General features: G+C 34.8%; 2 protein-coding genes across 3 annotated transcripts in view; one reads left to right on the top strand and one right to left on the bottom strand.

Moving 5' to 3' along the window:
• LOC136037296 (calponin homology domain-containing protein DDB_G0272472-like) overlaps positions 1-5,465 on the bottom strand; it is a 198,847-nt gene extending 193,382 nt beyond the window's left edge. The window contains exon 1 of the mRNA XM_065719939.1: positions 5,369-5,465. Coding sequence (XP_065576011.1) covers positions 5,369-5,371 — 3 coding nt within the window. The 5' untranslated portion in view covers positions 5,372-5,465. The remainder of the gene's footprint in view (positions 1-5,368) is intronic.
• Positions 5,466-5,541: 76 nt separating this feature from the next.
• Positions 5,542-24,191, top strand: part of LOC136037295 (src substrate protein p85-like) — an 80,002-nt gene continuing 61,352 nt past the window's right edge. The window contains exons 1-4 of one of the 2 annotated variants that reach the window (XM_065719938.1): positions 5,542-5,557; positions 11,463-11,652; positions 15,902-16,021; positions 22,363-22,483. In XM_065719938.1, coding sequence (XP_065576010.1) covers positions 11,474-11,652; positions 15,902-16,021; positions 22,363-22,483 — 420 coding nt within the window. In that variant the 5' untranslated portion in view covers positions 5,542-5,557; positions 11,463-11,473. Of the gene's footprint in view, positions 5,625-11,462; positions 11,653-15,901; positions 16,022-22,362; positions 22,484-24,191 lie in introns of both variants that reach the window. The other variant, XM_065719937.1, reaches the window with a different exon arrangement.

Below are 24,191 nucleotides of genomic sequence, written 5' to 3'. Positions count from 1 at the left end.
GGTAGGACATGAGTATGCAGCTGGTTTTGTATTAAATCAGGAGTTAAAGTATTTTGTATTAAAGCAGGGTTGTGTTCTACCCCCCTTTATGTGGATCATTTTTAAGGACTTTGTCTTAAGGAGCAAAGGAAAGGCAATGGGAGACCACAGAATCAAATGGGGAGGAAAAACTCTAATGGACTTAGATTATGTTGATGATTTGAGCATCCTAGATGAAAGTGTGAGCAAAATGAATGAACTTATAGTGGTTGTGCAAGTTCAGGATTGTAGAATAGGATTGAAAATTAAAGTTAAGAAGACTAAGTTACTAGGGCTAGTAATGAGTGAAGATGAAACGGTGATCCTGGGTAACAAAAAAATTAATCAGCTGGGCAGATTCACTTACCTTGGTAGCATTAATAGTAAAGACAGTGGGAGCAGTGAATATACTAAAAGTAGAATAGCCAAGGTTAAGGGTGTTTTCTCACAGTTAAAAAAGGTTTGGAAGAATGGGAAGATAAGTTGGCAAAACCAAAATTAGATAGAAACTACAGGGATGACAGTTGTCAAATATGGCTCTGAGGCATGGGTGCTCTGAAACGCAGATGAAGATTTGCTAGGTATTTTCCAGAGAAATTGCCTATGGATTGTTCTGGGCACCTGACTGACTGACTGTATTACAAACAGTAGGCTATATAAAAAATCTGGTTCAATCTTGCTTTCTAGCACTATAATCAAAGAAAGGTTGAGATGGCTAGGGCACATTGTATAGATGTAGGATGACAGATTGTCCTTTTTGGCCAACCATCTAGGGCAAAATGGAAAGCAGGTCATCCTCATCTGGGGTGGGAGGACATAATAAAGAAAGATTTAAAGGAAATAGGAACTTCCTGGGATTCGGGATGTAGGAGAAGCATGTTTAGCTGTGTTGGCCTCAGGCAGTTTGTTGCTGTAATGAGTTGTTAGTAGTAGCAGTAGCAGTAGATCCATTTATGGAAATTACATTCACTTAACAACTACTCTATGAGACAAAAAAAAAAAAAAAAAAAAAAAAAAAAATCTAGAATTTACCCTCTTCCTAAGTCTAATAATCCATTCAAAAGCCAGAGATAGTTGTAAACTATATAAAAGTTTGCTACACAGTATAGAAAAGTAAGAATTACCAAATGGTTTTATATCCCTAGCCTTTGGTTTATACACATCCAAAATAGAGGGGGGGGGGGTCTGTGATAAAAAGATTGTATCATCATCTGCATTTCAATCCCTTGCTATTATCAGAATGACAATCTTAAGCCAGTATCCTAGTGTTCATGAAACTGTATAATGTACTGGTTTAAGCAGTTTTAAGAATGATACAGCCCAAGTAAGTCTTGTAGGATTTCTTGAAGTTGTTTTTAGGATTTTACAGGGATTCCAGGATGAAAGTGAATACATTACATGATGCCTTTTTTTTGCTCTTCCATAATTCAATAACCGTTTCTATAGAAAATTATATTTTAGGCAAAAACATTCCATAATAAGCAAAAGTTTATAATCATATTAAAAAAAAAGAAGTTCTAGAGAGAGAATTTCCACTTGTAGCTGATTCAAGAATGATAAATATTATTTTCATTAGCCTAATCCCGATATTAAAATGTTGGTTTAAAGACAAATTTGCAGGAATTTTTAGGAAGAGCCTTTGAAAATGATGTCATACCAAAACTGATGTCATTTACCAGGGGTTTCTGACTCTTCTTTGAAATTTCTGCAAATTTGTTTTCATAATAAAATTGCATGACTAATGAAAAATAATAATGGCCATTCCTGAATCAGCTACAAATACCATTTTTTTCTCACCAGCCAGTTTTTTAGAAACACATTTTTAAACTATTGGTTACAGTTGGCTGTTTTGAGCCCCTTCAAGGGCTTGAAATGTTAAAAAAGACATCAAGTGTTTTTGTTTTCATCCCAGCTAAGCTCAACCTTTGAGTTTCCCCAAGAAGAATGCAAACACATTGATTTGAGCTTTAATACTGATAAAACAGTTGTTCTACCATTCAAATATAATGGGAACAGAAACTCAATGCGTCTATCCAGCTCTGAGGTTCCTTTTGCTAGCAGCCTTACTTAACTTTGCATGCCTATTGGAGCAAAGCTGAAAGAAACTGTAAACCTGGCATTTAAAAATTATGCCAGAAAGATCTGGGCTGTGTATGCCTCTGGCTTCAAACGTTTTGTATCTAAGTAGAGTTCATTGTTCTCAGCAATATAATAGCCTAAGAGTTTCTCACTTACTTGCCCTTACTCCTCTTTGGTCTTTCCCTAATTGTGGCAAGAGAAAGCAAGTTCATCTCCTTTACATTAAATTTGCAAAGTATTTAATGGAATTTCCAACTTGGACAAGTACCTCTTTTCTGCAAAGAAAGTCTCCATTTGTAAACCTGTCTGGGGTTAATAAGAAGCATATTTGTGATTTCTCTATCAAATGCCAGAAGTCTTCCCATCTTTGGTCATTTCTGTCTGTCCCTTGTTTGCAGTTATCAAAGTGTGCTTTTTATTTATATTGTCTCTATTTTGTTTTTACTTGATTTTTGCTGTCTTTTTCTGGGCTTTCTGCCCAGTTTTTTTGTGATGGGTTATAAATAAAATGATGATGATAATTATGTTGAACACTACACATCTACCCTACAGGCTAGGCCTAGTCCCTAATGGGGAAGATATAGGCTGGTTCACTAGGCTTCCAAACTGAAAGGACACACCACAATAATTAAGTTTTCACTTGATAATGTTTATGCCTAATTTGATTGTTGTAATTCTTTGGCAATTAGGCCTATGTGGCACTATCAACCAAGAGATAATTTGCAATAGGCCTGCCTCTTAATCAAGAGCTGCAACATTTCAAGCAATTAAAAAAACAGATAACTATTTATATTGACATCACTAGGAAAAGATAGAGTACTTGTCACAGTAGTCCTAGCAACCATTATAGTGTAGCCTTATTTTGATGTACTGATTAAGGATTTTTTTTAATCTTTGCTAGAACTTACAATCTGCATCTATTTACCCTGTCATGGTTTGGAAGACATTTACTCATCAGAATATTTGGTAAAGTTCTACTTTAGCTATTTTGGAAAAGGGGTTAGGTTATGACAATGAAACTTTTAGGGATGGATCTACAGGCTAAAGTATGAGCTGGGAAGGTATTTTAAACTAATTAACTAGTTTGCTATTGAAGTTTCAACTACATGCACATGTATAGATTAGCCAACCAGTTGGCTATTAGATCTCACCTATATATACACGTCAGCCTGAATTAGCCAACTAGTCAGCTAATAAGAGAAGTATATTTATTTTATAGAATTAGCTTACTAGTTGGCTATTAATATCCCATGTATATATAAACTTTAGTTTAAAATAGCAAACTAGTCAGCAATCAAAGTGATTTGAAGTGCCCAAGACATTAAGAGAACCATACATACTTTATATAATTAGCTAACTAGTTGGCTATTAATATTCCATGTATATATATGAACTTTAGTTTAAAATAGCAAACAGGTCAAGGTCATTTGAAGTGCCAATTAATTTAGATTTTCTCTTCCCCATCATTTTGCTGAGAGGGGTCAGAGGTAGGAATGTGGAGCATCTTGCTTTCTGCTCATACTCTTTACACAATATTTATACTATTTGGCTTATATCAAACTACTTTGTGTATAGATGTCCTAAATATAGCCAACCAGTTTGCTATTAAAAAATAGTTTCTGTATACACAAATATGTAAATAGTGAACCAGTTCAATACTGAATTATAGGAAAGGAAATTAGCAAACTAGGATTGTCTGCCAACAAGTGCTAACAATCCTTTTTTTAATGGGGAGGAGGTAGGGACAAGGTTGTTGACTTGACTTTATTTAACAACAAAGGGGTAAGAAGAGGTTTAGGGGAATAGGGCTTAGAAAAGAGATGGCCAGGATTAAGAAAAAATATTATTATTTTATCAGAGTGCAAATTATAATTGATTTGCAGTGCCAATTAATTTAGATTTTCTCTTTCCGATCACTTTACTATGACTGAGTAGGAGGATTCAGGGATATGGAATATCTTGCTTTCTTCTCATTTTCTCTAGATAACATTCAGACTATCCAGCTAATATCAAGACAGATATACACCACAGAGCATGTATAAAAAAGTATAGTTTATGCATAAAGAAAAAATTGAACCTTGTTCTTTATGAACAAGTTAGCAAAATTTTGTTTTGGGAAAGAGAGCTGTAAAGGGGCATTATTATAGATGGGACTCTTAAAAAAGCAATGAATAAATAGTGAGATAGCCAACTAGTTAGTTAATTTTGCTGCAGCTTATAGGCTATTAGATACTGTATTAATAGCTAACAATTTGATTGCTTCAGGCTGAAAGGTGATGCAGGTGAGACCTTAACAGCCAACAAGTTAGCTAATTCCTCAAGTATGTTGGAAATTTTATTGGTAGCTGACTAGTTTGCTATGTTAAACTAAGGCTTATATATACCTGGGATCTTAATAGCCAACTAAGCCTAGTTAGCAAATTTCACAAGTGCATTAGGAACTTTACTGACAGCTCAAACTAAAGTTTATGGTAGTTACCTGGATATTCATAGCCAACTAGTTAGCTAATTTAATAGTGTATAGTTTGTATAAATTCTATTATTAGCTGACTAGTTGGCTAATTCAGGCTTAAATTTAGATAGAAATGAGATCCAATCACCAGCTGGTTGGCAAATTTACAGATTTCTATACACTTTCATCACTTTTAGCCACCTAGTCAGCTAAGAAAAAATACTATGTAGGCTACAATGATTGGCTAAGGATTTTTTCTCTGTATATAAGCTATACTAGCCTATTTCATATTAGCTGTATATCCATTTCAAAGTACCTCTCCACACCTTCTCTCTTTAGAGGGTCCTGAAATTTGTCTACATGACAGGTATATAGCCTACCTATTAAAATTATGACAAAAAAACATTTTACCTTAATTTCCAGTTATTGTTTTTTTTTCTCCAGCTTTAGTTCTAAAAATACAATTTGTTTTACTTGGGTAGAATTTTAAACCATATCAATGTTTTTTTTTAAGTTTAGGAAATGTATTTGCATATCTTTATAACCTTACAAATTGTGAAGCTGAGAACAATTTTGTTGTAACTCATTTAAACAAACATGTATTTTGCCAGGTTTCAACTTTTGTAAAACACATATTTTAAAGGTCAGGACCCTCTAAAGGGGAAAGAAGTGGAGGTAGTACTTCCAAATACCTTCCCGGGACATACTTTAGCCTGTAGACCCATCCCTAAGTTTCATTTTCCAAACCTAACGCTTCCTCAAAATAGCCAAAAGTATAATTTTACCAAAGATTTGATAACTAGATATTATAAAAATTACCATTTTGGACAGTTAGCTTTATAAAAGAATAAGCTTTTAATAGTAAACAAAAGCCATTCTTAATTTTTCTCTAATCTTCTATCTTCTTTTCTTCTTTTATTTGGAAATGAGATCCAGACTGAAGGCCGTGCTTTCATTGGCGACATCTATAACAAGAATAATTATTTAGGCAGCAAGATTTGAATTTCTGTAAGGCTGTTTAAGGAGTGGTCTCATTTAGTCTCTGATAGAAAGGCTCTAATTTCACTTGTATAAGGGGAGCTCTATAATTTAATATTTTTGATTACCTTGGAAAGCTGTAGAGATATGTAGTCTAAATAAAAGCTGAGGAATGAATCTAAACCTGTCTAAGCTAGCTATTTTACCGCAGAAATTCGGCTAATTTGTCCTGAAATTGTTTCATTAAACTTGTGATGTTTGGGCTAGTTTGCTATTTAAATGATGAACATACCACTGGATATGCCTTAGGCCAATGCTACCTTTTTCAAATATATATGTAATATATATTATTGAAATATATTTTACTACATCAAGTGTATAGGCTATCCTTGAGCAAAATTATGTAAAACTTAAAACTTTATGTCTTGTTACCAAATAGGAATTGAAAAGAATCATATATATCAATAACTAGGTAAATTTCTAGTGGGTAATATAGTTTGGTTAAGATGAAAGTGAAAACATCATGCCTTTCTTATGCTCTTTCATAATTCAAGAATTGCTTCTATGGCTAATTGTATCTTGAGCCCTCCAAGGGGCCCCAAAAGTATTTCATTTTTGTAACCATGCAAAGAAGTTATCAACACTACTTAAGTAATTGAAAAGTGGCTAAAATCATATAAATAGTTTATAAATTAGTTTTTCAAGAGCAATATATTCCAAAAATACTTATTTCTAAGAATTCAAATCTCATTTATTATGCAACTTAAATTACTTTAAATTGCAACTTGGAAACTTGTTGTGAAACTTAATTGCAACTTGTTGTGAAAGGATTTTCCATCCTGTAGCATTGCTCAGCATTTCTTCAAAAATTGCCATGTGGATCAATTTGGAATTGTTTTGAATATTGAGTTGGTTTATTTTCTGGTCTGGGACTCCAAGGTGTCCCATACCAGCCTCCATTCCTTATTGCTCCACTCCTTGTCAAGTGAGACTTTGAATTCTTTGATGGTCTTACTGGATACAGTATGATAGCTCAGGGAGTTCCACTGGTCTACTACCTGGTTGGTTAGGAAGTGATGGCGTTCCCTCCTCTGAGCATTCACCTTTATGAGCTTCTTAGAATGACCCCTTGTCTGCCTTGATGAATTGATGAAGAAGAGACCATGAATTGGATTGTTGTGAATCAATTTGTAAGTGTTAATCATGTCACCCCTTTTTCTTCAGTAAGTCATACTGCATAAGTTCAGAGTTTGCAGTCTAATTGGGTAAGGAAGATGTTGGCACCCGTCTACTATCTTTGTTGCTCTCCTCTGTACTTTCTCTATCATGTCCTTGTCCGCTTTGTAGAAGGGAGATGCAATTGACATGCCAGTTTCTAGCCTTGGTCTGACAAGACTTTTGTATAGCTTGGTGATTGTTCATGGAGATCTAGTTGTGAATGTTTGTTTAATTGTCCCTAAAGCAAAGTTTGCACTAGCTACAATCTTTTCTGTATGACTTTGAAACTTTAACTGGCAGTCAACTATGAAACCCAAGTCTCTTTCCTCTGTAACTGCAACTAGGGGTTCTCTTCGACCAGTTATTTGGTTTTGCATGGTGTAAATATGTTTTTGATTTTTATTGCCAAAATGTAAAACTTTACATTTACTTGAATTAAATTCAAGTAGCCATTGTCTAGCCCAGTCATCCAGCTTGTCAAGATTGGCTTGGATTGATGCAGCCTCCGCCCAAGATGATGCTGCCCCAATGAGCTTAGAATCATCTGCATAGAGTGTGAGAAGGTTTTGGAGTATTTCAGGAGCATCATTGATATATATGTTGAAAAGTGATGGCCCAAGCACGGTTCCTTGGGGAACTCTGCTAAGAACAGGTATAGGTGATGATAGTACATGTACTCCTTTATCATTAATAACAGCAGCTCTTTGGGTTTGTTCTCCCAGGAAGTCTACAATCCATTCAATGATGTCCAAGTAGATGTGACAAGCTTGAAGCTTTCTTTTCAGCCTTAGGTGTGCGAGTTTGTTGAATGCTTTTGCTTGATCCAACAAAATCATGTCCATGGGTGTCCTTTTTTCCAGTAGTTTGGTGACTTCTTTGTATGACTGTATTAGGTTTATGTCCGTGGAATGGCCATTTTGGAAGTCATGCTGATTTGGAGACATGATGTTGTTGTATGTCAAGTGCTTAGTGACAGCATCATTTATGATTCCCTCGAGAATCTTTGAAGTTACTGATGTTAGACTTATTGGCCTATAATTTTCAGCTTTGTCTTTGGAGCCTTTCTTGTGTATTGGTATAACAGTAGCTTTTTTCCAGTCAGAGGGGACAACTTTTTCCTTTAGTGAGTTCTTGAAGATTTTTGCTAAAGGTGAGGATATCAGTTCAGCAGTCTCTTTGAGTAGTCTTGGGTGTATACTGTCTGGTCCTTTCAACTTTGATGCATCAAGCTTTTTCAGTTGTTTTTGGACATCTGACTCAAAAATGACAACCATTGGCATTGTTACATTGACAGAATATTCCCGGGTATCTGGGATGTTTCTAGAGTTTTCCACTGTGTAGACTGAGGAATATTGTTTGTTTAAGGTTTCTGCTATCTCTGCATGATCAGTGATTTTGCCAGATGGCATGGTTAGGTAGGGAATGGAATGTCGTCTTGGCTTTGCTGATGATACATAATTCCAGAACTTCTTTGGATTAGTTTTAGTTTCTGTAGCAATGATATCTTCATGCTTTTTTATAGAGTATCTTGTAATCTTTCTCAGTCTATTCCTTGCTTTTTTGAATTTATCATATTGTTCTCGAGAATTGGTTTGCCTGTATTTTGCCCAGTATCTGTTCATTTCCTGTTTTATGGACCTTGTCAAGTAAGGTAGGGTGCGTGGCCTCTTGATATATGAAACAGTGGTACATGTCTCCTCGTGCTTTAGCATTATTTCCTTGAAGAGATTCCAGCTGTCATTGCTTGAGTTGTGCTCAAACAGTGCTTCCCATTTGCCATTTTGCATTCTCCTTAGTTCCTTGCAGATTTTCTCGTAATCGATATATCTTCTGCAAATATGGTCGGAAGAGGGTGGTGACAGTTGGAGAGTTGTTAAGAGACATACATGATCACTTGCACCAATCAGTGGTAAATGATTGATACTTAGAATTTGATCTGGGTTGTCTGTGATTACCAGGTCAAGTAGCAAGGGTATTTGTCTATCTCTGAACCTTGTTGGTGATTCAATGGATTGATATAGCATATTTTCTGCTAGGTTAGTGAGGAAAGCAAAATTCATACCATGACCCTCATGATGCTGGGGGGAATACCCTAAGCCATCAACCCAGCTGACTTGAGGAAGGTTAAAATCTCCAATTATTAAAAGGTTCTTTGGCTTCTTATCTTGTAGCAACTGCAGGGCCTTACAAAGTGCCAGTTCAGACTCTATTAGGTTTGGGCAACTTGGGCTCTGGTAAAAGGTGGCTAAAACTAGACTTTCTTGGGGTAGCACAATCTCTATAGCTAAATATTCAACCCAATCAAAAACTTTATTAAGAGAGATTCTTCTTACCAATAAGGTTGCCTTCACATAGACTGCAATTCCTCTTCTTGGGTCATCTTGTAAGTTTGTAAATAGAAAGTATCCAGCAATTCCAATGTGGGCATCGTCCAAGGGGTTATTTGTATTCTTTGGCTTAATTTCAGCTACGCAAATCACATCAAAATCATTTTTCATTGCTAAGATCCGTAACTCTGTTAGTTTATTTGGCAAGGAGTCTACGTTTGTGCTCAGCACTTGGAGAAACTTAGAGCAATGACTTTTAATGTTTTGTACTAGATCACTTGGGCTACTATCACTTATTTCACTAGCTGTTTGGGCATCTTCATAACTCGTGGATACCATATCCCTTTCCGAACCTGTAAATCTATAGTCACTACAGTCTAAATAATTTGAACTATCGGATCTATTTACACTAGTGGGGAAGGGAAAGTTCCCAACCCCGCTCACTGCTGGTTTTTTGGGACAATGCAACTTTTACAGATAACAAGGTCTTTTTCACCATTTTCCAGCCGGTCCTTTAATTCTTTCACAAGCTTTGCTTGCTTCTCTCTGTCCTCCCTGCTTATATCGCTTGGGTTCTGAATTGTCTCCTTTTTCAAAAAGGAGATTCTAGTGATTTCCTTTTTTATCATCATGTTGGGGATGGTAAATATCACTGGCACTATTCTTTGTGGCTGTTGTCTGGCAACAATCTGGTTATTCTTAGGTGTCAAGCGCTTTGCATTTGTGAGATGAAATTCTGGAATTTTATAGGAGGTTTTTAGGTGCTCGCTGATGAACATTATATCAGCCTGTTCCTTCTCCTGGCTCGTACCCTGTTCTAGCTTGGGAATTCCGTGAGCTATGATATTTAGCCTTCAGCGCTGCCTATCATGGTCTCTTCTTATTTCGTCTCTCACTTCTTTGCGGGCTTCCGATTTGTGAGCCTTAGTAATGGCTGCAAGCTCGGCATGGAATTCGTTTGTTAAGGTTTCCTTCAACACTTTTAGTTCTTCTCCAACGAGATATTTGACTTGTGTTCCCATGTCAGCTTTGTTGCACTTTTTTAACAGTTCTATTTCAATTTCTGAAACTCTTTCAGCAATTGAATCAACCATTATAGTCATTTCTGCGAGCAGTTCAGTTTTTAGGCAATCAATTTGTTCTTTCACAATCGTGTTTACATCCTCAGCGGTAGCACTTTTTCTTGCGGGGTCGGATAAACAAAGGGGGCAATACCAGGAGAATGATGATCCAGCACTTAATTTGTTTATAAGGTTGTACCTGAATTCTGTCATTTCAATACATGAAATGCATAGCCACTTTTCACACCCATCACACAACATTGCTTTAGCATGAGGTTTTAATTTCATGTTGCAGCCCACACAGGGGTTCTCTCCATTTTTTTGTGGGGACACTTGCTTTCTTTTTCCCATTATCATTAACCTTATTACGATTTTTCCGATAAGGTTATTAACCTTGTTTGATTGTCTATAAAAAACTTCTTAAATATGCAGGGTGGATTCACAATGGAACTTGCTCTTGGGATCACAATCATCAACGATGTAAGCTGTTTTCCTACTGTTTCAATTTAAGGGTACATTTTGATGGCAAAGTTTCCAATTGCAAAATTTAGTGCTATTTTTATTTGATGAAATTCAAATTAAGCACCCTTATGTTGAAATGATAGGAAAATAATTTGTATTTGAGTTGCCTAATAAAAGAGGTTTGAATTGTTATAAATAAGTATTTTTGGAAAATATTACTTTTGAACAACTTATTTATAAACTAGTGCTATGTTTTCAGTAACTTAACTAGTGTTGGTAAAAGCAGAAATACTGTATCTGCTTTTTTCTTTTTTTTTCAATAAAGGCTCTAAAGTAAGACTAGCCAAAGGGTGCAAGTCCTGCACTTGAACCAACAAAAATGTGGGTATGACTCACTAGTGGGGCCTGTGCCACATGCTGGGAATCATGGTCCTGGACTGTAGATCCTTCTTTGCCACCAGATGCACTTATGGCATCCAAGAGAAGTTGCCAGTCATTTCTCTTTGCTGTCAGTTTAGTAGCTTCTTTGTAAGATGTTTTTGGGACATACTGCATGGCTGCTACCAGAGGATGGTCTTTGGCAGTTGAATTTGGGGCAAGTAAACCGCATGTCCAAGGTATCTCCACCTCTGATGGAGATACCTCCATTGGTTATTTAATATTTGCATTCTGTTTGATTTATTGATATATTGTTGTTGATTTGAACTTCTGCCAACATGTGTACAGGTAAGATTGCCATCAAACCCTTTAAATGAAAATACTGACTTTCTATAATTTTTTTCTTATGTGGTAAGGCTGTTAATAAGTTTTTATAAGGTAACTTCTTTCTGTTTTTGCTTGCATATAATTTTTTTTTTGTTTTTTTAGTTTCTAGAGAAATGTGGAAAACAAAGCCAGCTGTAATTGCTCCAAAGCCTAAATTGATTGCTCCAGCAGCATCTCAAGAGGATGATGATTGGGAAACAGATGCTGATTTTGTTAATGATGTATCTGAGCAAGAACAAAGATGGGGCTCAAAAACTGTTGAAGGTTCTGGAAGAACTGTTGGCTCAATTGAGTAAGTTTTCAGTTGCTCTTAAATTTTGAATCAGGCAAATAAATAATTTAAATTTGCTATAAAAGTGTTTATATAAAATAACTGTTTCATTATTTTTATTTGTAAACATACCAATATCCATAAAGAAAGCCTAACCATGTTTTTTTATTCTCGTTTAAACTAATGAATAAATTCAAATCAAAGTGTAGTGTATACTGGGAGGAATAAGAAGACCCCCAACCCCCTTAATATTGTTTTTTTTGACATTTTGACATTTTTTTTACCAAAAATTTCTTGTGAAAATGTTATTGTTTTAAGCTGAAGCCTCTTCAAAATTTTGGCTTTATGGACCTCATGTGCAGACCCCTCCCACCTACTCCTGCTTGATACATGAAAATATGTCTAAATTATTGGAAAAACTATTTTGTACTAGTGTCATCTAGATAATGATATGCCTTGCTTAATATTGTACACAAATAAACCACTGAATATTTTGACTACAATATCAATGCGCTACAATTCCTTGTTCATCTCTGATGGCCAAATATTCAACTGGGTGAAAAAATGATTTCTGAACTACATAACCACTCTGATTTAAGTGAAATCTGGAAGCTTGTGTTGAACAGATCAAAGAAATATTCTACCCCTTTGTTACTCTAGCATTAACAGTGTATTTCCGAAAAAGAAAAATGTGTCACTACTACCCCAGCCTCCTCCAAAATCAGCCAATTTTTTTTGACAGTTTTTTTGCCTTTATGTGTATTTTTTACATGTATTTTTATTTGTGGTCTTTGTGTCCTTGGACATTGAGTGATTATTGTTCTTGGTTTCTTGTCTTGGCAGAAAGTCTAAATTTATCATTTTTTGTTTCAAACACAATTGTTGTCCTGTGGTGGTGCAGTGGGTTTGATCTTAGGCTGGTAAGTCAGGTTGTCGTAGTTATGTGGTCAAAACTTTATGTGGTCAAGCTGATGACAATTTTTTAAACTTCAATTTTTGTTACAAAAGTTGTAGTCAAAGTCTTGTGGTACAGTGAGTTTGATCTCAGGTTGGTAACATGGGTTCGAACCCAGCTGTAGCAGCACACTGCAGGGTTGACACATGGACCTTAGTTAAACCAATACAATACAATCCAACACAATTGTTTCAGTTACTTACTAAGATGTATTAATATAGTTTAAGATGAGGGCTCTTCCAATAAATCTGGCTTAGTTTGGTTGGTTGTAATTGTGATTGAAATGATGAAGAAGAAGATAGAGAAACATTGTACTCAATGCAAATAAAGCTTTAATGCTGGAAGGAGGCTGTTTTAGACTCCAGGTGCAATTTTTTAGAAGAATGAGACTTGAAGATGATATGGCAAAGCACCAATGAAAATGTGGCTCATGTTTCTATTGATCCCTGTTTCCTCCAAAACTACCTGTGAACTTCATCTTCTTTTTCAAATTGTTTTTATTCATCTGGCTTGACTATGAATTTATCCTTCTCTGGTCTGCTTTGTCCAGAATTTGGCTGAATACTCTTTTCCATGATGTTCCGACTTTCTTTAAGAGGATACTACTACTAGTGTTGGGCGATACTACATACCAATATTTCACAATAACTATCGATATCGAAACTTAAATATCGATATCGAAAACGATATTATCTCGGCTTTTTGTTGTACCTACTGCTGAACGTCCAACATAGAAAATTGTTTTGCAAATGACCAAGAAGAAGAATAGTGTATCCAAAACATTGACTCATATATACTGATACACAACATGAACAGCTGTATCCATAAGGTGGCATAGCCAGTTCTCACACTACTTTTAGTAAGGGTGGACTCTAAAATTTTTCTGAGAACCTCCAAAAGGCAGATAAAAAACAATCAAGGCTTATAGGCCTTGTTCAGGTTACACTCGTCACGATTGCCATATACCTAAATCTGTTTTCAAGGAATTATAGGTTGCACCTGACAATCTTCTTCAAGTTGAGAGTACAATATCAAGAGACATGGATTTGGCCTTACTAAAATCTATATCGACATATGCAAGTGTCGTGATAGTCCCTGTGATTCAGCCACTATAGAATTAAACCAGTTTGTGAGGATCACAAGAAGAAATTCAATGGTCAATGCAAGGAAAGCTTCGTCAGCAGCTGCATCTGTTACTGCTCATTAGATTTTCAGTAGGAAGTCTTTAGTTCCAAGAAAAACTGATCTACTCAAGTTATGGAAGTCTTGTAATATGGGTCTTAGAAATACCTGCACAAGTTTTCATGAAATCAGTTTCCATGCCTGCCATCTTTCTGGGAGTGGATTCCAAGCCTGGTTAATTAATTAAATAGTTCGTGGTGACAAACTGCAATTAAGGAGTAACTCAGCTAAATAGCAACCGAAACTTTAAAACACGGAATTTCGATAACACATCAAATGAATTGGCTTTTTATGCCAACTCCAGAAATATAAAATTCATCATGTACTCATAAAAAAGCTATGGAGCCTGAGAAAATTTGTATAATTTTCGAGAAAGGATGGAAACTCCCATAACAGACTATACAGACTATACTCCCATAACTAGACAGTAAACAGACATTTTTTGAGGGCGGTGAATTTTATGGGAGGGGGAATTTTCTGTGAGGGAGAAAGTTTCAAGCGGTGAACTTTCAATGGGAAACTATACACTGGAGAATTCACCTGCATTCTTATACGATTTTTTTTACTTACTTTCTCTTTGCCAGTCCAATTATACATGTGGAAATTTTCTGGGGAAATTACCCCGAATAATTTTTCTAAGGAATTGAAATTGTCTGGGGGAATTTTCTACAGGAGACATTTTCAATTGGGGGATTTTACTCGGGGAAAACTTTCCATTGAAACATTGGGAGGAGAAAATATCTTGGAATAATTTTCCACGAAGGAGAATTTTCGGCATGATTTTAAAAACAATTAGTTTTTAAAAGGAAAATAAGTCTTCTTTTTTTTAAACGAAAGTAGGCTAAAATGAATTTTCCTGGCGCAACTGTCCACAAATTTTTTTTTTGAGAACTTTCAGCAGTAATGGAATTGTGTGGAGTAAGAGGGTATCTTACGTGGGATGAACTTTCTAAGGAGGAATTTTCTTGGAGGAGGGATTTTCCATAGAAAAAGGGCGGATTTTTTGGCATTATTTGAAAAACAATCGAAGATTAAATAAAAAAAAAACACCTTTTTTTTCAACGAAAAGTAAGGTGCAATATTAAAACTTAAAACGAACAGATTATACCGTATTTGAGGGGCCCTTCCTCGAAACCTCGCTCCTTGCGCTTATTTTAACTTTTTGTACCAATTATTTAAGAACTACTCCTAAAAATCAGAGCCGTTTAATTAAAGTAAATAGATTTTTAAAATACAAAAAGAACCTTCGGCATGAATAGTGAGGTATCGAGGAGGGGTTGCTCCTCTCATAGAAGGAACAATCTTTGTTCTTTTAAATTTTAATGTTGCTACTTACTTTCAACTGAATTTTTTATTTATTTAATCACTGAATGGCAGAGCCAATTCTCAGGGTTAAATATTGGCTCACTCTTTTCTCAGGTGCTTACTCTTTGTACCCTCTCAAGAATTTCCCATTTCCGTTCAATCCTTCCTAACGACCTTGTTCCATTCCATTCGGAGACAATCTGCTTTTCGCGTGACCCTAGATGGTTGCATGAAAAGGATGATCTTTGCCAATATGTCATCCTTCGTCTGCAGATTGTGCCCTAGCCATCTAAACCTTCTTCTCATTATCGCCATAGAAAGCGGGATTGAGCCAAATTTATCTTATTGTTTGAAATACGGTCAGTCAAACGGATGCCCATGAAAATTTGTAGACAATTCCTCTGGAAAACATCTAATAAATCCTCCTCCATCTTTTCAGAGCGTCTACATTTCACAACCAAACTTGCCTACTATAATCACTATTGCTTCTAATATTCTAGTCTTGGTTTGCAGACATACCAAAATTGTTCTGACACCCCCACCTACTCCCAGATTCTGCATATATAGATAAGGTGCATCTATTTCGACATACGATCACTCAGGGAATATTTCTAAATGATAAGTTATTAATAACGAACAATCATTAAGATTGAAGTAGCAATGTCCAAAATCTAGACAAAAAGTGTTTTCTTTTCACCATAGCTTGTATTTCAGGGTGCTACCTGACTAGTACCCCTTACTTACCCTACTAGCACCCACTGTTCACCCCACCATTAGTTTTAATTTATAAATGTAATTGCAAAATCATATTTTTTTTTCTTTTTTTAGCATGAACAAGTTAAGAGAAGAAGCGCAAAAAGAGGATCAACAGCTAAAAAAGAAAATATTGGAAGAAGGACCAAATGCATCTCATGGATATGGTGGAAAATTTGGAGTTGAAACGGATCGGTTGGTCTTACTGGCTAATTTTGAATATGTTTTTCGCTTGGGAAAAAAAACATAAAAATTGGAAGAATTAATGCAGAAAAAAGAAAAAAGAGCTTATGATATATTGCTACCCCCAAAAGGGATTTTTGGTTTAAATAATTAAGAAAAAATTTTCCGAGAAAGAAGTTTTAATTACAGCATTGAAAATGAAAGAAAACAGAGAAAAGTTTGGAATTAAAACTGATTGGTTGGTTTTACTTACTAATTTTGAATGTGTTTTTCACTTGGGAAGAGACAAAATCTGAAAAAAGAGCGCAGCTAAAAATGAAAAAAAAGAACCTGTAATATAGCGCAACCCCAAAAAACGATTTTTAGTTAAATTAATTAAAAAAAAAACTTTCCGAAAATGAAGTTTTTTGAAGAAAAGTAAAGGCCATATGAATCTTTAGATCAGCAGAAATTAAAACCTATGATAATTCAAACTCAAAATGACCAGAAGTTACTATTAAAGAGAAAATGAAACTCAAAACGAATAGAAATTAAATAAACAATCATAGCCAACAAACATGCAATAGGTATTAACATTAATGAATAAATAAATCTTAAAAGAGTGAGATTTAATTAAATATGCAAATCAAGCTTGAAACGACCCCAAATCACCACAAACAAGAGTTTGGATACTGCCCTCTTCCCTAACTTTATAAGTCTAAAACCTACTGTATAATTGACGCCTTACTGAAAAGGATTACAAATATCTACAGTAATATCTACAGTAAATATCTACAGTAATATTACAAATATTACATTAAGCTACATTGTGTTACGAATATATACAATTATATTTCATATATTTTAATTTCCACTTATTACAACATTTAAAATAAACATAAAAATTCCTGTAAAATAATATTTTGAACTGATGAGCTTCTAGCAATTAACATCATTATATTTCAAATATTCAGTCTAATTTTATAAGTTATTTCCATGACTATTCAAAGCAAATATAGTTTCACAGAAAAAAAGTGTTTGGATACTGTCCCCTTCCCTAACTTTAAAGTCTAACGCCTGCTGCATCATTGACGCTTCACTGAAAACAAATTATATTATGAAAATTTTCTTTTCCAGTTATTTACAGCATTGAAAATGAAAATAAAAAATAAATGAAATAAATTCTTGAACTGACTATATTTCAACAATTAATATCATTGCATATTAAATATTAAGTTCAATTTTTTTTTTACTTTTAAAGGCTGTTCAAGACTCATAATTATCAGTTAAGTGCCAATTACGGAGTAGGCTTTTGGCTTTTACAATGAGAGAAGGAGGCAAAGCCAAAATTCTTGTTTGTAGTTATTTTTTTCGTTTCAAGTTTGATGTGCATATTTAATTTAAGCTTTTTTCGTTTTAAGATTTATTTGTTCATTTATGTTAGTACCTGCTGTATTTTTTTTTTGCTATGATTGTTTATTTAGTTTGTTTTGGGTTTCATTTATTCTTTAATAGTAATTTCTGGTTCTTTTAAGTTTGAGCTATTGTAGATTTCTATTTCTACTGATCTTAAGTTTATTATGGCCTTTAATCCTCTTTAAAAAAATTCATTCTCGGGAAGTTCTTTTAACTTAATGAAGCTTAATGGTAAGAACTGAAACAAATGATTTAGGCTTTTTAATGATTTAGAAGTTTTTTTAAGAAAAGTAATTACCACACTAAAGTTAAGATAAGTAGATACAAATACCTGTTAATATTCAAACTGAAAACGACCAGAAATTACTATTAAAGAATAAATCTAACTCAAAACGCACAGAAATTAAATAAACAATCATAGTAAATAAATATACAGCAGGTACTGATATAAATGAATAAAGAAATCTTAAAACGGGTAAAGCTTAAATTTAATATGCAAATCAAGCTTAAAACAAGCAAAAATTTTACTACTGTCCCTTTCCCTAACTGTAAAAGTCTAAAACCTACTGCAAAACCTAATTTTTTCTTTTATACTTATTACAACATTGGAAATAAAAGGTAAGAGGAACGTTTGGGGTTGAAACTGATCGGCTGGTTTTACTTATTAATTTCGAACGTGTTTTCCATTTGGGGAAAATAAAGTTGAACAAATACCGGTAAAAAAGAAAAAGAGCTTATTGTATAATGCTACCCCCAAAAGATATTTCTAATAAACAGAAAATGCTCAGCGTGTTGTCGTATAAATATTCTTAACCACAACCAAAGTATATTTGGGAAAACTTTTTTGACTTGTTCATTTACTCCTGAGCAAGAATACGATATATTATTCTCATGGAAATTTTTTGAACTTGCAATCAAAATGTTTTCTGTCACCCATGGTTTTTTTTTATAGAGGAATTTTCAAAAAAAATATTTGATGGTTTAATGTATTTTATTTCCCCTTTTTAAAGTTTAACTATTTAAGAGTTTCATGATTTGAATTTGTTTGATAAGTCCAAAAATGTGATTATAATTTTTTTAGCACTGGCTCTTTTTGGTGTCTGATTTTTCAGAATAAATTCAGAACAAATGATATTCAAATTAGAGGAGACATACTTTCTCTGAGCTCTCTGTTTTTAATAGTGAAAGCTATTCGTAAGCTGGAAAACTCATGATATTTGATTTTATTTCTTGTCCACTTTCTGAATACGTTTTACTAATTGCTCTTCTTGGACGAGTAGAAGATGTAATGCCTTTGTCTGACCTTTTAGATGCTATTGTTCCCAGCTCTCTTCTTGCCAAGCAAAAAGTTGTCACAAACACTTCTTGCACACCTTTTGGTTTTTACTATCAAGTAAATCAGTGTTTTTGTTTTGACCATCAGGTTGTTTTTACCATCAGGTCATCAGGCAAAAAGTATGTATAATTATTGAGCTTTTTCTGGGATTCTTTCCTCTCTTTCTTGAACGTTTTGGAATCTACTTTTTGCTCAATTATATAAGGTACTGCTGTTGCAGTACATTGTCTATGTCCGAGAAGGGCATGAACAAATTTCTTTGGGTATTATCAGTTATTCTTTGCTTCACAATCTGCAGTCTTTTAGACTCTCAAACTTTCAGGCGTTATGACTTTTGTCTCCTTTCCTTCTTTGTCTCCCTTTGTAGCTTGTGTACACCTTTCCTGAATACTTGAATTTCTTTCTCTGTGCACGGGCAGTGCCATTCGGTTCCCTCCCTCTTCTCTTTGGTTTATTCATTCTTTTATCAGGGGGAGTTCTACAGCATACTTCTTGTTCAAGTCCAGGTATTTCAGGTTCTTCAACGGCCGCAGATTCCTGTCATAGATGTTTTCTGCTAATATCTCTTCATCTATTGCAGGGACAATTTCAAATTTTTAACCTGGTCCATTTAGTTTCTGGTACTTTCGTCCATTCAGATTCATAGTCTGAGCCTGCATCGTCACTTGACAGGTCCTCCATTTCAGAATTAGATTCCATTAAGCTTATAGCTTTCCTCAAATCGATCTTTCTTCGGGCTCTTAGTGCCATCTTGAAAGGAATGCTTTATAGCTATATACTTGTGGGGCAGGGCAAAAGGGGAGGGGGCTAATTTCAGAAAAATACTGTTTAGGGGCCTCCTTGTGCTTAAGTTCCTCCCAAAGGATAAAAAAATGGTTAACAATATGCAATAAATACTGTATGTATTCATTTGCCAAGAAATAGGAAAAGTTAAGGAATAATTCAGTTTAAGATACAGTCAATAAAAAAGAAAATAATTGGATGTTTGGACTAAATAATGAGGCGGCATGTGATAAGCTTGAGGATGGAAAATTATGGTCGGAAAAGCAGTCCTCTGTCCCATAGAAAATTATAATTGTTTGGAAGTTGGATTGTTGGTATTTTCAAGCATCTCTCTATTTCAAGAAATTTCCGAATCCTTGCCATAGCGGTTTCTTGAAATACTAAGATTTTAAATCATTGGTATAGCTATTTTTCTTGAAATTATACAATTGGTGAAAAAAATAATTAAGTCACTTCAGAAGTATCGTGATTAATCAGTGGTCAGCAAACGAGAGTACGTCATCAGCAAATGATCAGCATGATCAGCAAATGGTCAGCAAACTAAAAAAAAATATAAGGAGAAGGAACAAAACAAAAATTGAAGCAGATGTAGAAACTTCAAAACTGAATGGTCAGAGGTAATCAGGAGGAATGGGAACACGCTGTTCCAAAATAGCGAATGAATAAACATGGATCACTCTTAAACAGAACCTTAGCCACCAGCTGCTTGGCATGTCATCTGCAATTTCCTAGGTTCTTCGTAGGTGATTTGCGTATCTTTAGGCTACCAAACCATAACTAGTTTTTAGGGCAGCTGTTCTCCAAACTCAATTTGGTTTCTTGAGGCACACAGCTTGCTGAAAAACTTATATAATGTCTTTGAGAAATTGACTAACGTCTTTTTCTTTACTGGAGCACTGATGATGCTGATGAAACTTGATGTGTTCAGTCCCAGAGTCTTTAAATCCACAATGTGTATAAACGTGCCCAGTCCGGGGAAGTCAGTTTACGCAGAGCGAACACGTTTATGCTTAATACATTAACACATCCAAGCAGCCACCAGGTGCTTGGCATGCCGTCTGCAATTTCCCAGGTTCTTCTTAGGTGATTTGCGTATCTTTGGGTTACCAAACTACCAATATTTTTTAGGGCAGCTGTTCTCCAAACTCAATTTGGTTTCTTGAGGCAGACAGCTTGCTGAAAAACTTATATAATGTCTTTGAGAAATTGACTAGCGTCTTTTTCTTTACTGGAGCACTGATGATGCTGATGAAACTTGATGTGTTCAGTCCCAGAGTCTTTAAATCCCCAATGTGTATAAACGTGCCCAGTCCGGGAAGTCAGTTTACGCGGAGCGAACACGTTTATGCTTAATACATTAACACATCCAAGCAGCCACCAGGTGCTTGGCATGCCATCTGCAATTTCCCAGGTTCTTCTTAGGTGATTTGCGTATCTTTGGGTTACCAAACTACCAATATTTTTTAGGGCAGCTGTTCTCCAAACTCAATTTGGTTTCTTGAGGCAGACAGCTTGCTGAAAAACTTATATAATGTCTTTGAGAAATTGACTAGCGTCTTTTTCTTTACTGGAGCACTGATGACGCTGATGAAACTTGATGTGTTCAGTCCCAGAGTCTTTAAATCCACAATGTGTATAAACGTGCCCAATCCGGGGAAGTCAGTTTACGCGGAGCGAACACGTTTGTGCTTAATACATTAACACATGCAAGCAGCCACCAGGTGCTTGGCATGTCATCTGTGTATCTTTAGGCTACCAAACTACCAATATTTTTTAGGGTAGCTGTTCTCCAAACTCAATTTGGTTTTTTGAGGCAGACAGCTTGCTGAAAAACTTGTATAATGTCTTTGAGATATTGACTAAAGTCTTTTTCTTTACTGGAGCACTGATGATACTGATGAAACTAGATGTGTTCAGTCCCAGAGTTTTTATATCCACAAAATGCACCAAACACGTTTATGCTTAATTATAACTGACTAAAATAGAACTAGGTTTGTTTGCGCAAAATCTCTACCTTCAACACTAAGGGACTAAAAAACTTATCGAACAGACCAATCGACACAAAAAAAATTATTTTAGACGGCACTCAAAACTCCATTTTGCAAAAAAGCGGACTGAATACGTTTATGCATAAAAGTACAGAATTGTGAGTTCCTTTATCCCCCTTCCCCCAAAAGACAAACTTCCTGAAAGTTTCAACTCGAATCCCTGGGCGTAATACAAAACAGGCTATACTCACCAAACTATGTATAAAATTCAATGAATTGTAATGGCTTCGTAAATTGTGTATATTAGACATAGTTGCTTGCCTTCAGGCTAAAAACGAATGCTCTCTTGTCAGCCTTATGTAGCCTAGGCTATAATGGCTGAAAATAAAAATATTTAATTAATCAGTATATTTAAGTGTATTCTTGAATTGATTAATGTCAGTGGTATTCTGAATTCCACCGATGTTCCATTGATGAGCCCCCCTAACTGTGTCCTTGGTGTGTAGTCAATGCAATAACTGGTGAGCGTCTCATTTATTTCTTATTTATTAACCTACTATTTAATTAATCTTTCATTTATTGATTAACCATTCATTTATTTAATAATCTTTCATTGATTTTTTTACCAAGTATTTTATTATCCTGTGTACTAGGTTGCGGCAATATGATGTTGTTTCGACCATAGCGTATTCTTAAATTCTTATCTTATTTTTAAGTTATTTTTAAATTCCTCTTTTTTCCTTTTTTAATTCCTTTTTAAGTTTGTTTACTTATTGGTCAGGACAGTAGTTATGAAGCGAGTAAAACGATTTTTGGGTAATTTTTAACTTAAGTTCATTGTTCTCTTTCAGGATGGATAAATCTGCTGTTGGTCATGATTATCTGCAAAAACTACAGAAGCACGCGTCGCAAAAAGACTATGCAACCGGTTTTGGCGGAAAATATGGAGTCCAGAGTGATAGAGTGGACAAAGTAAGCGTTTTTGTATCCTTTCAAAGTCTTATTATACCAATTTAACCTCTATTTCATTTTAACCGGGATAAAATTTTAAATAAAAAAAAAAAATGTTGAAACATCACTACGAGAAGTTGTCGCCAGCATCCGTTACGTGGAGCTGACTCGCTCGCCCGACGCCCACCCTTGGTACAAGGGGCTTACTCACCCTTGGGACATTTCCAAGTCAAATTATTTAATATTTTATTTTATATACAAGGAGGAGAATTGATTCAGAATGTAGCGAACAAACACAACTGAGTAACAATAGTGAAATTTTTCCAAGACAGTGGAATTCAATTCAGTGGGTATTTTGGCCCTGTGTCCAAGGGTCGTCTTCAGCACAACACCAGAAATAATATGTGAAAGTTAAAACTAAAAATGAAAAAAAAACTTTTTGAAACAGCCGTAGCATCCTTATTTCAACTAAGATCAACCGGGACTGATAAATAAAATGATGTGAGATGTTAAATTCATTCGATCAAAACAGAACAAAATAATTAAATACAAGTTTTCATAGCTAGTCTTGCTTTTTTGGCAGCTTGCCTCAAAGGCCTTTTTGTAACTAGTTCAATAGTAATATAAATTGATTTAGTAAAATATTTTGTTAGATCATTTTTAGTTAAATGGGAGTATAAAGAATTTACTCAGTGAATACTCTTCCAAGTCCCTATTTAAGGAAATATTATTATTTATTTTGAGACTAATTTCGATTGATTACCGAACCGCCTGTTGTCTCCCTAAATCATTACTAATGAGAGAAGAGTTTTCAAAAAGTATTTTGTGGGAGGGACTATTAAATATATGCCAAGCTAAAGCAGAATTAAAGGAGCTATTATAACTATTAGAAATTAATGCTTTGTCTATATCTTCTTTATGCTGGTGTAGTCGTTTTTCTAATTCTGATGGGTTCTGCCAACGTAGTAATTGCCACAGTCGCGTGGTATTTGATAAACCCTTCTTTGGCGAGTAACTGGGGTGTTATCTTTACCAGAGTGTGAGAAATTTGTGAGTGTAAATTATTAGTGAAAACTACATACAGATTATTTTTTGTTCAAACATTTTTTAAAATTTTGTTGTGATTTTCATTTAATTGAGGTTTCAGCGGCAGGAATTGACTCTGAAGTTTTAATGACTCTAGTTAAAATTTGTAGTAAGTTTTCTATGTATTTTCAGTTTTGTGACTCCTTTTATGAGCAAATAAATAGGTTACCCATGGGAGTAGCTTTATCCTGGCTACTGGCAAATATTTATGTCGAGAACCTTGAAAATTGGGCATTAAATTCTTATTTTTTAAAATCCGTCTATTGGAGTCGCTACATGGATGACTTAATTTCACTTTGGAATTATGGGGAAATTGAACTTCGGGGTTTCTTAAATCATCTTAATACTTATGATAGAAATTTGCAGTTTACCATAGAAATTGAAAATAAACTACCGTTTTTAGATGTGTTAATTATTCGTAATACTAATAAACTGGATTTTACTATCTATAGAAAACCAACGCAAAACAATAGATATGTTCATTTCAATTCAAATCCCCCCCACAAGTTAAAAGAGCAGTTGTAGCTTCTCTCATTGATCGTGCCCTGAACATTTGCTCCTATTCGTATGTAATTGCAGAAATAAATTTTCTCAGAGATATTCTTTTTGGTAGTGGATACCCTATTCCTTTTGTCAAGAATAT

The sequence above is a fragment of the Artemia franciscana genome, chromosome 16 (assembly GCF_032884065.1).
Source record: "Artemia franciscana chromosome 16, ASM3288406v1, whole genome shotgun sequence".
Classification (NCBI taxonomy): Eukaryota; Metazoa; Arthropoda; class Branchiopoda; order Anostraca; family Artemiidae; genus Artemia; species Artemia franciscana.
This window is presented reverse-complemented; position numbering and strand designations above follow the sequence as displayed.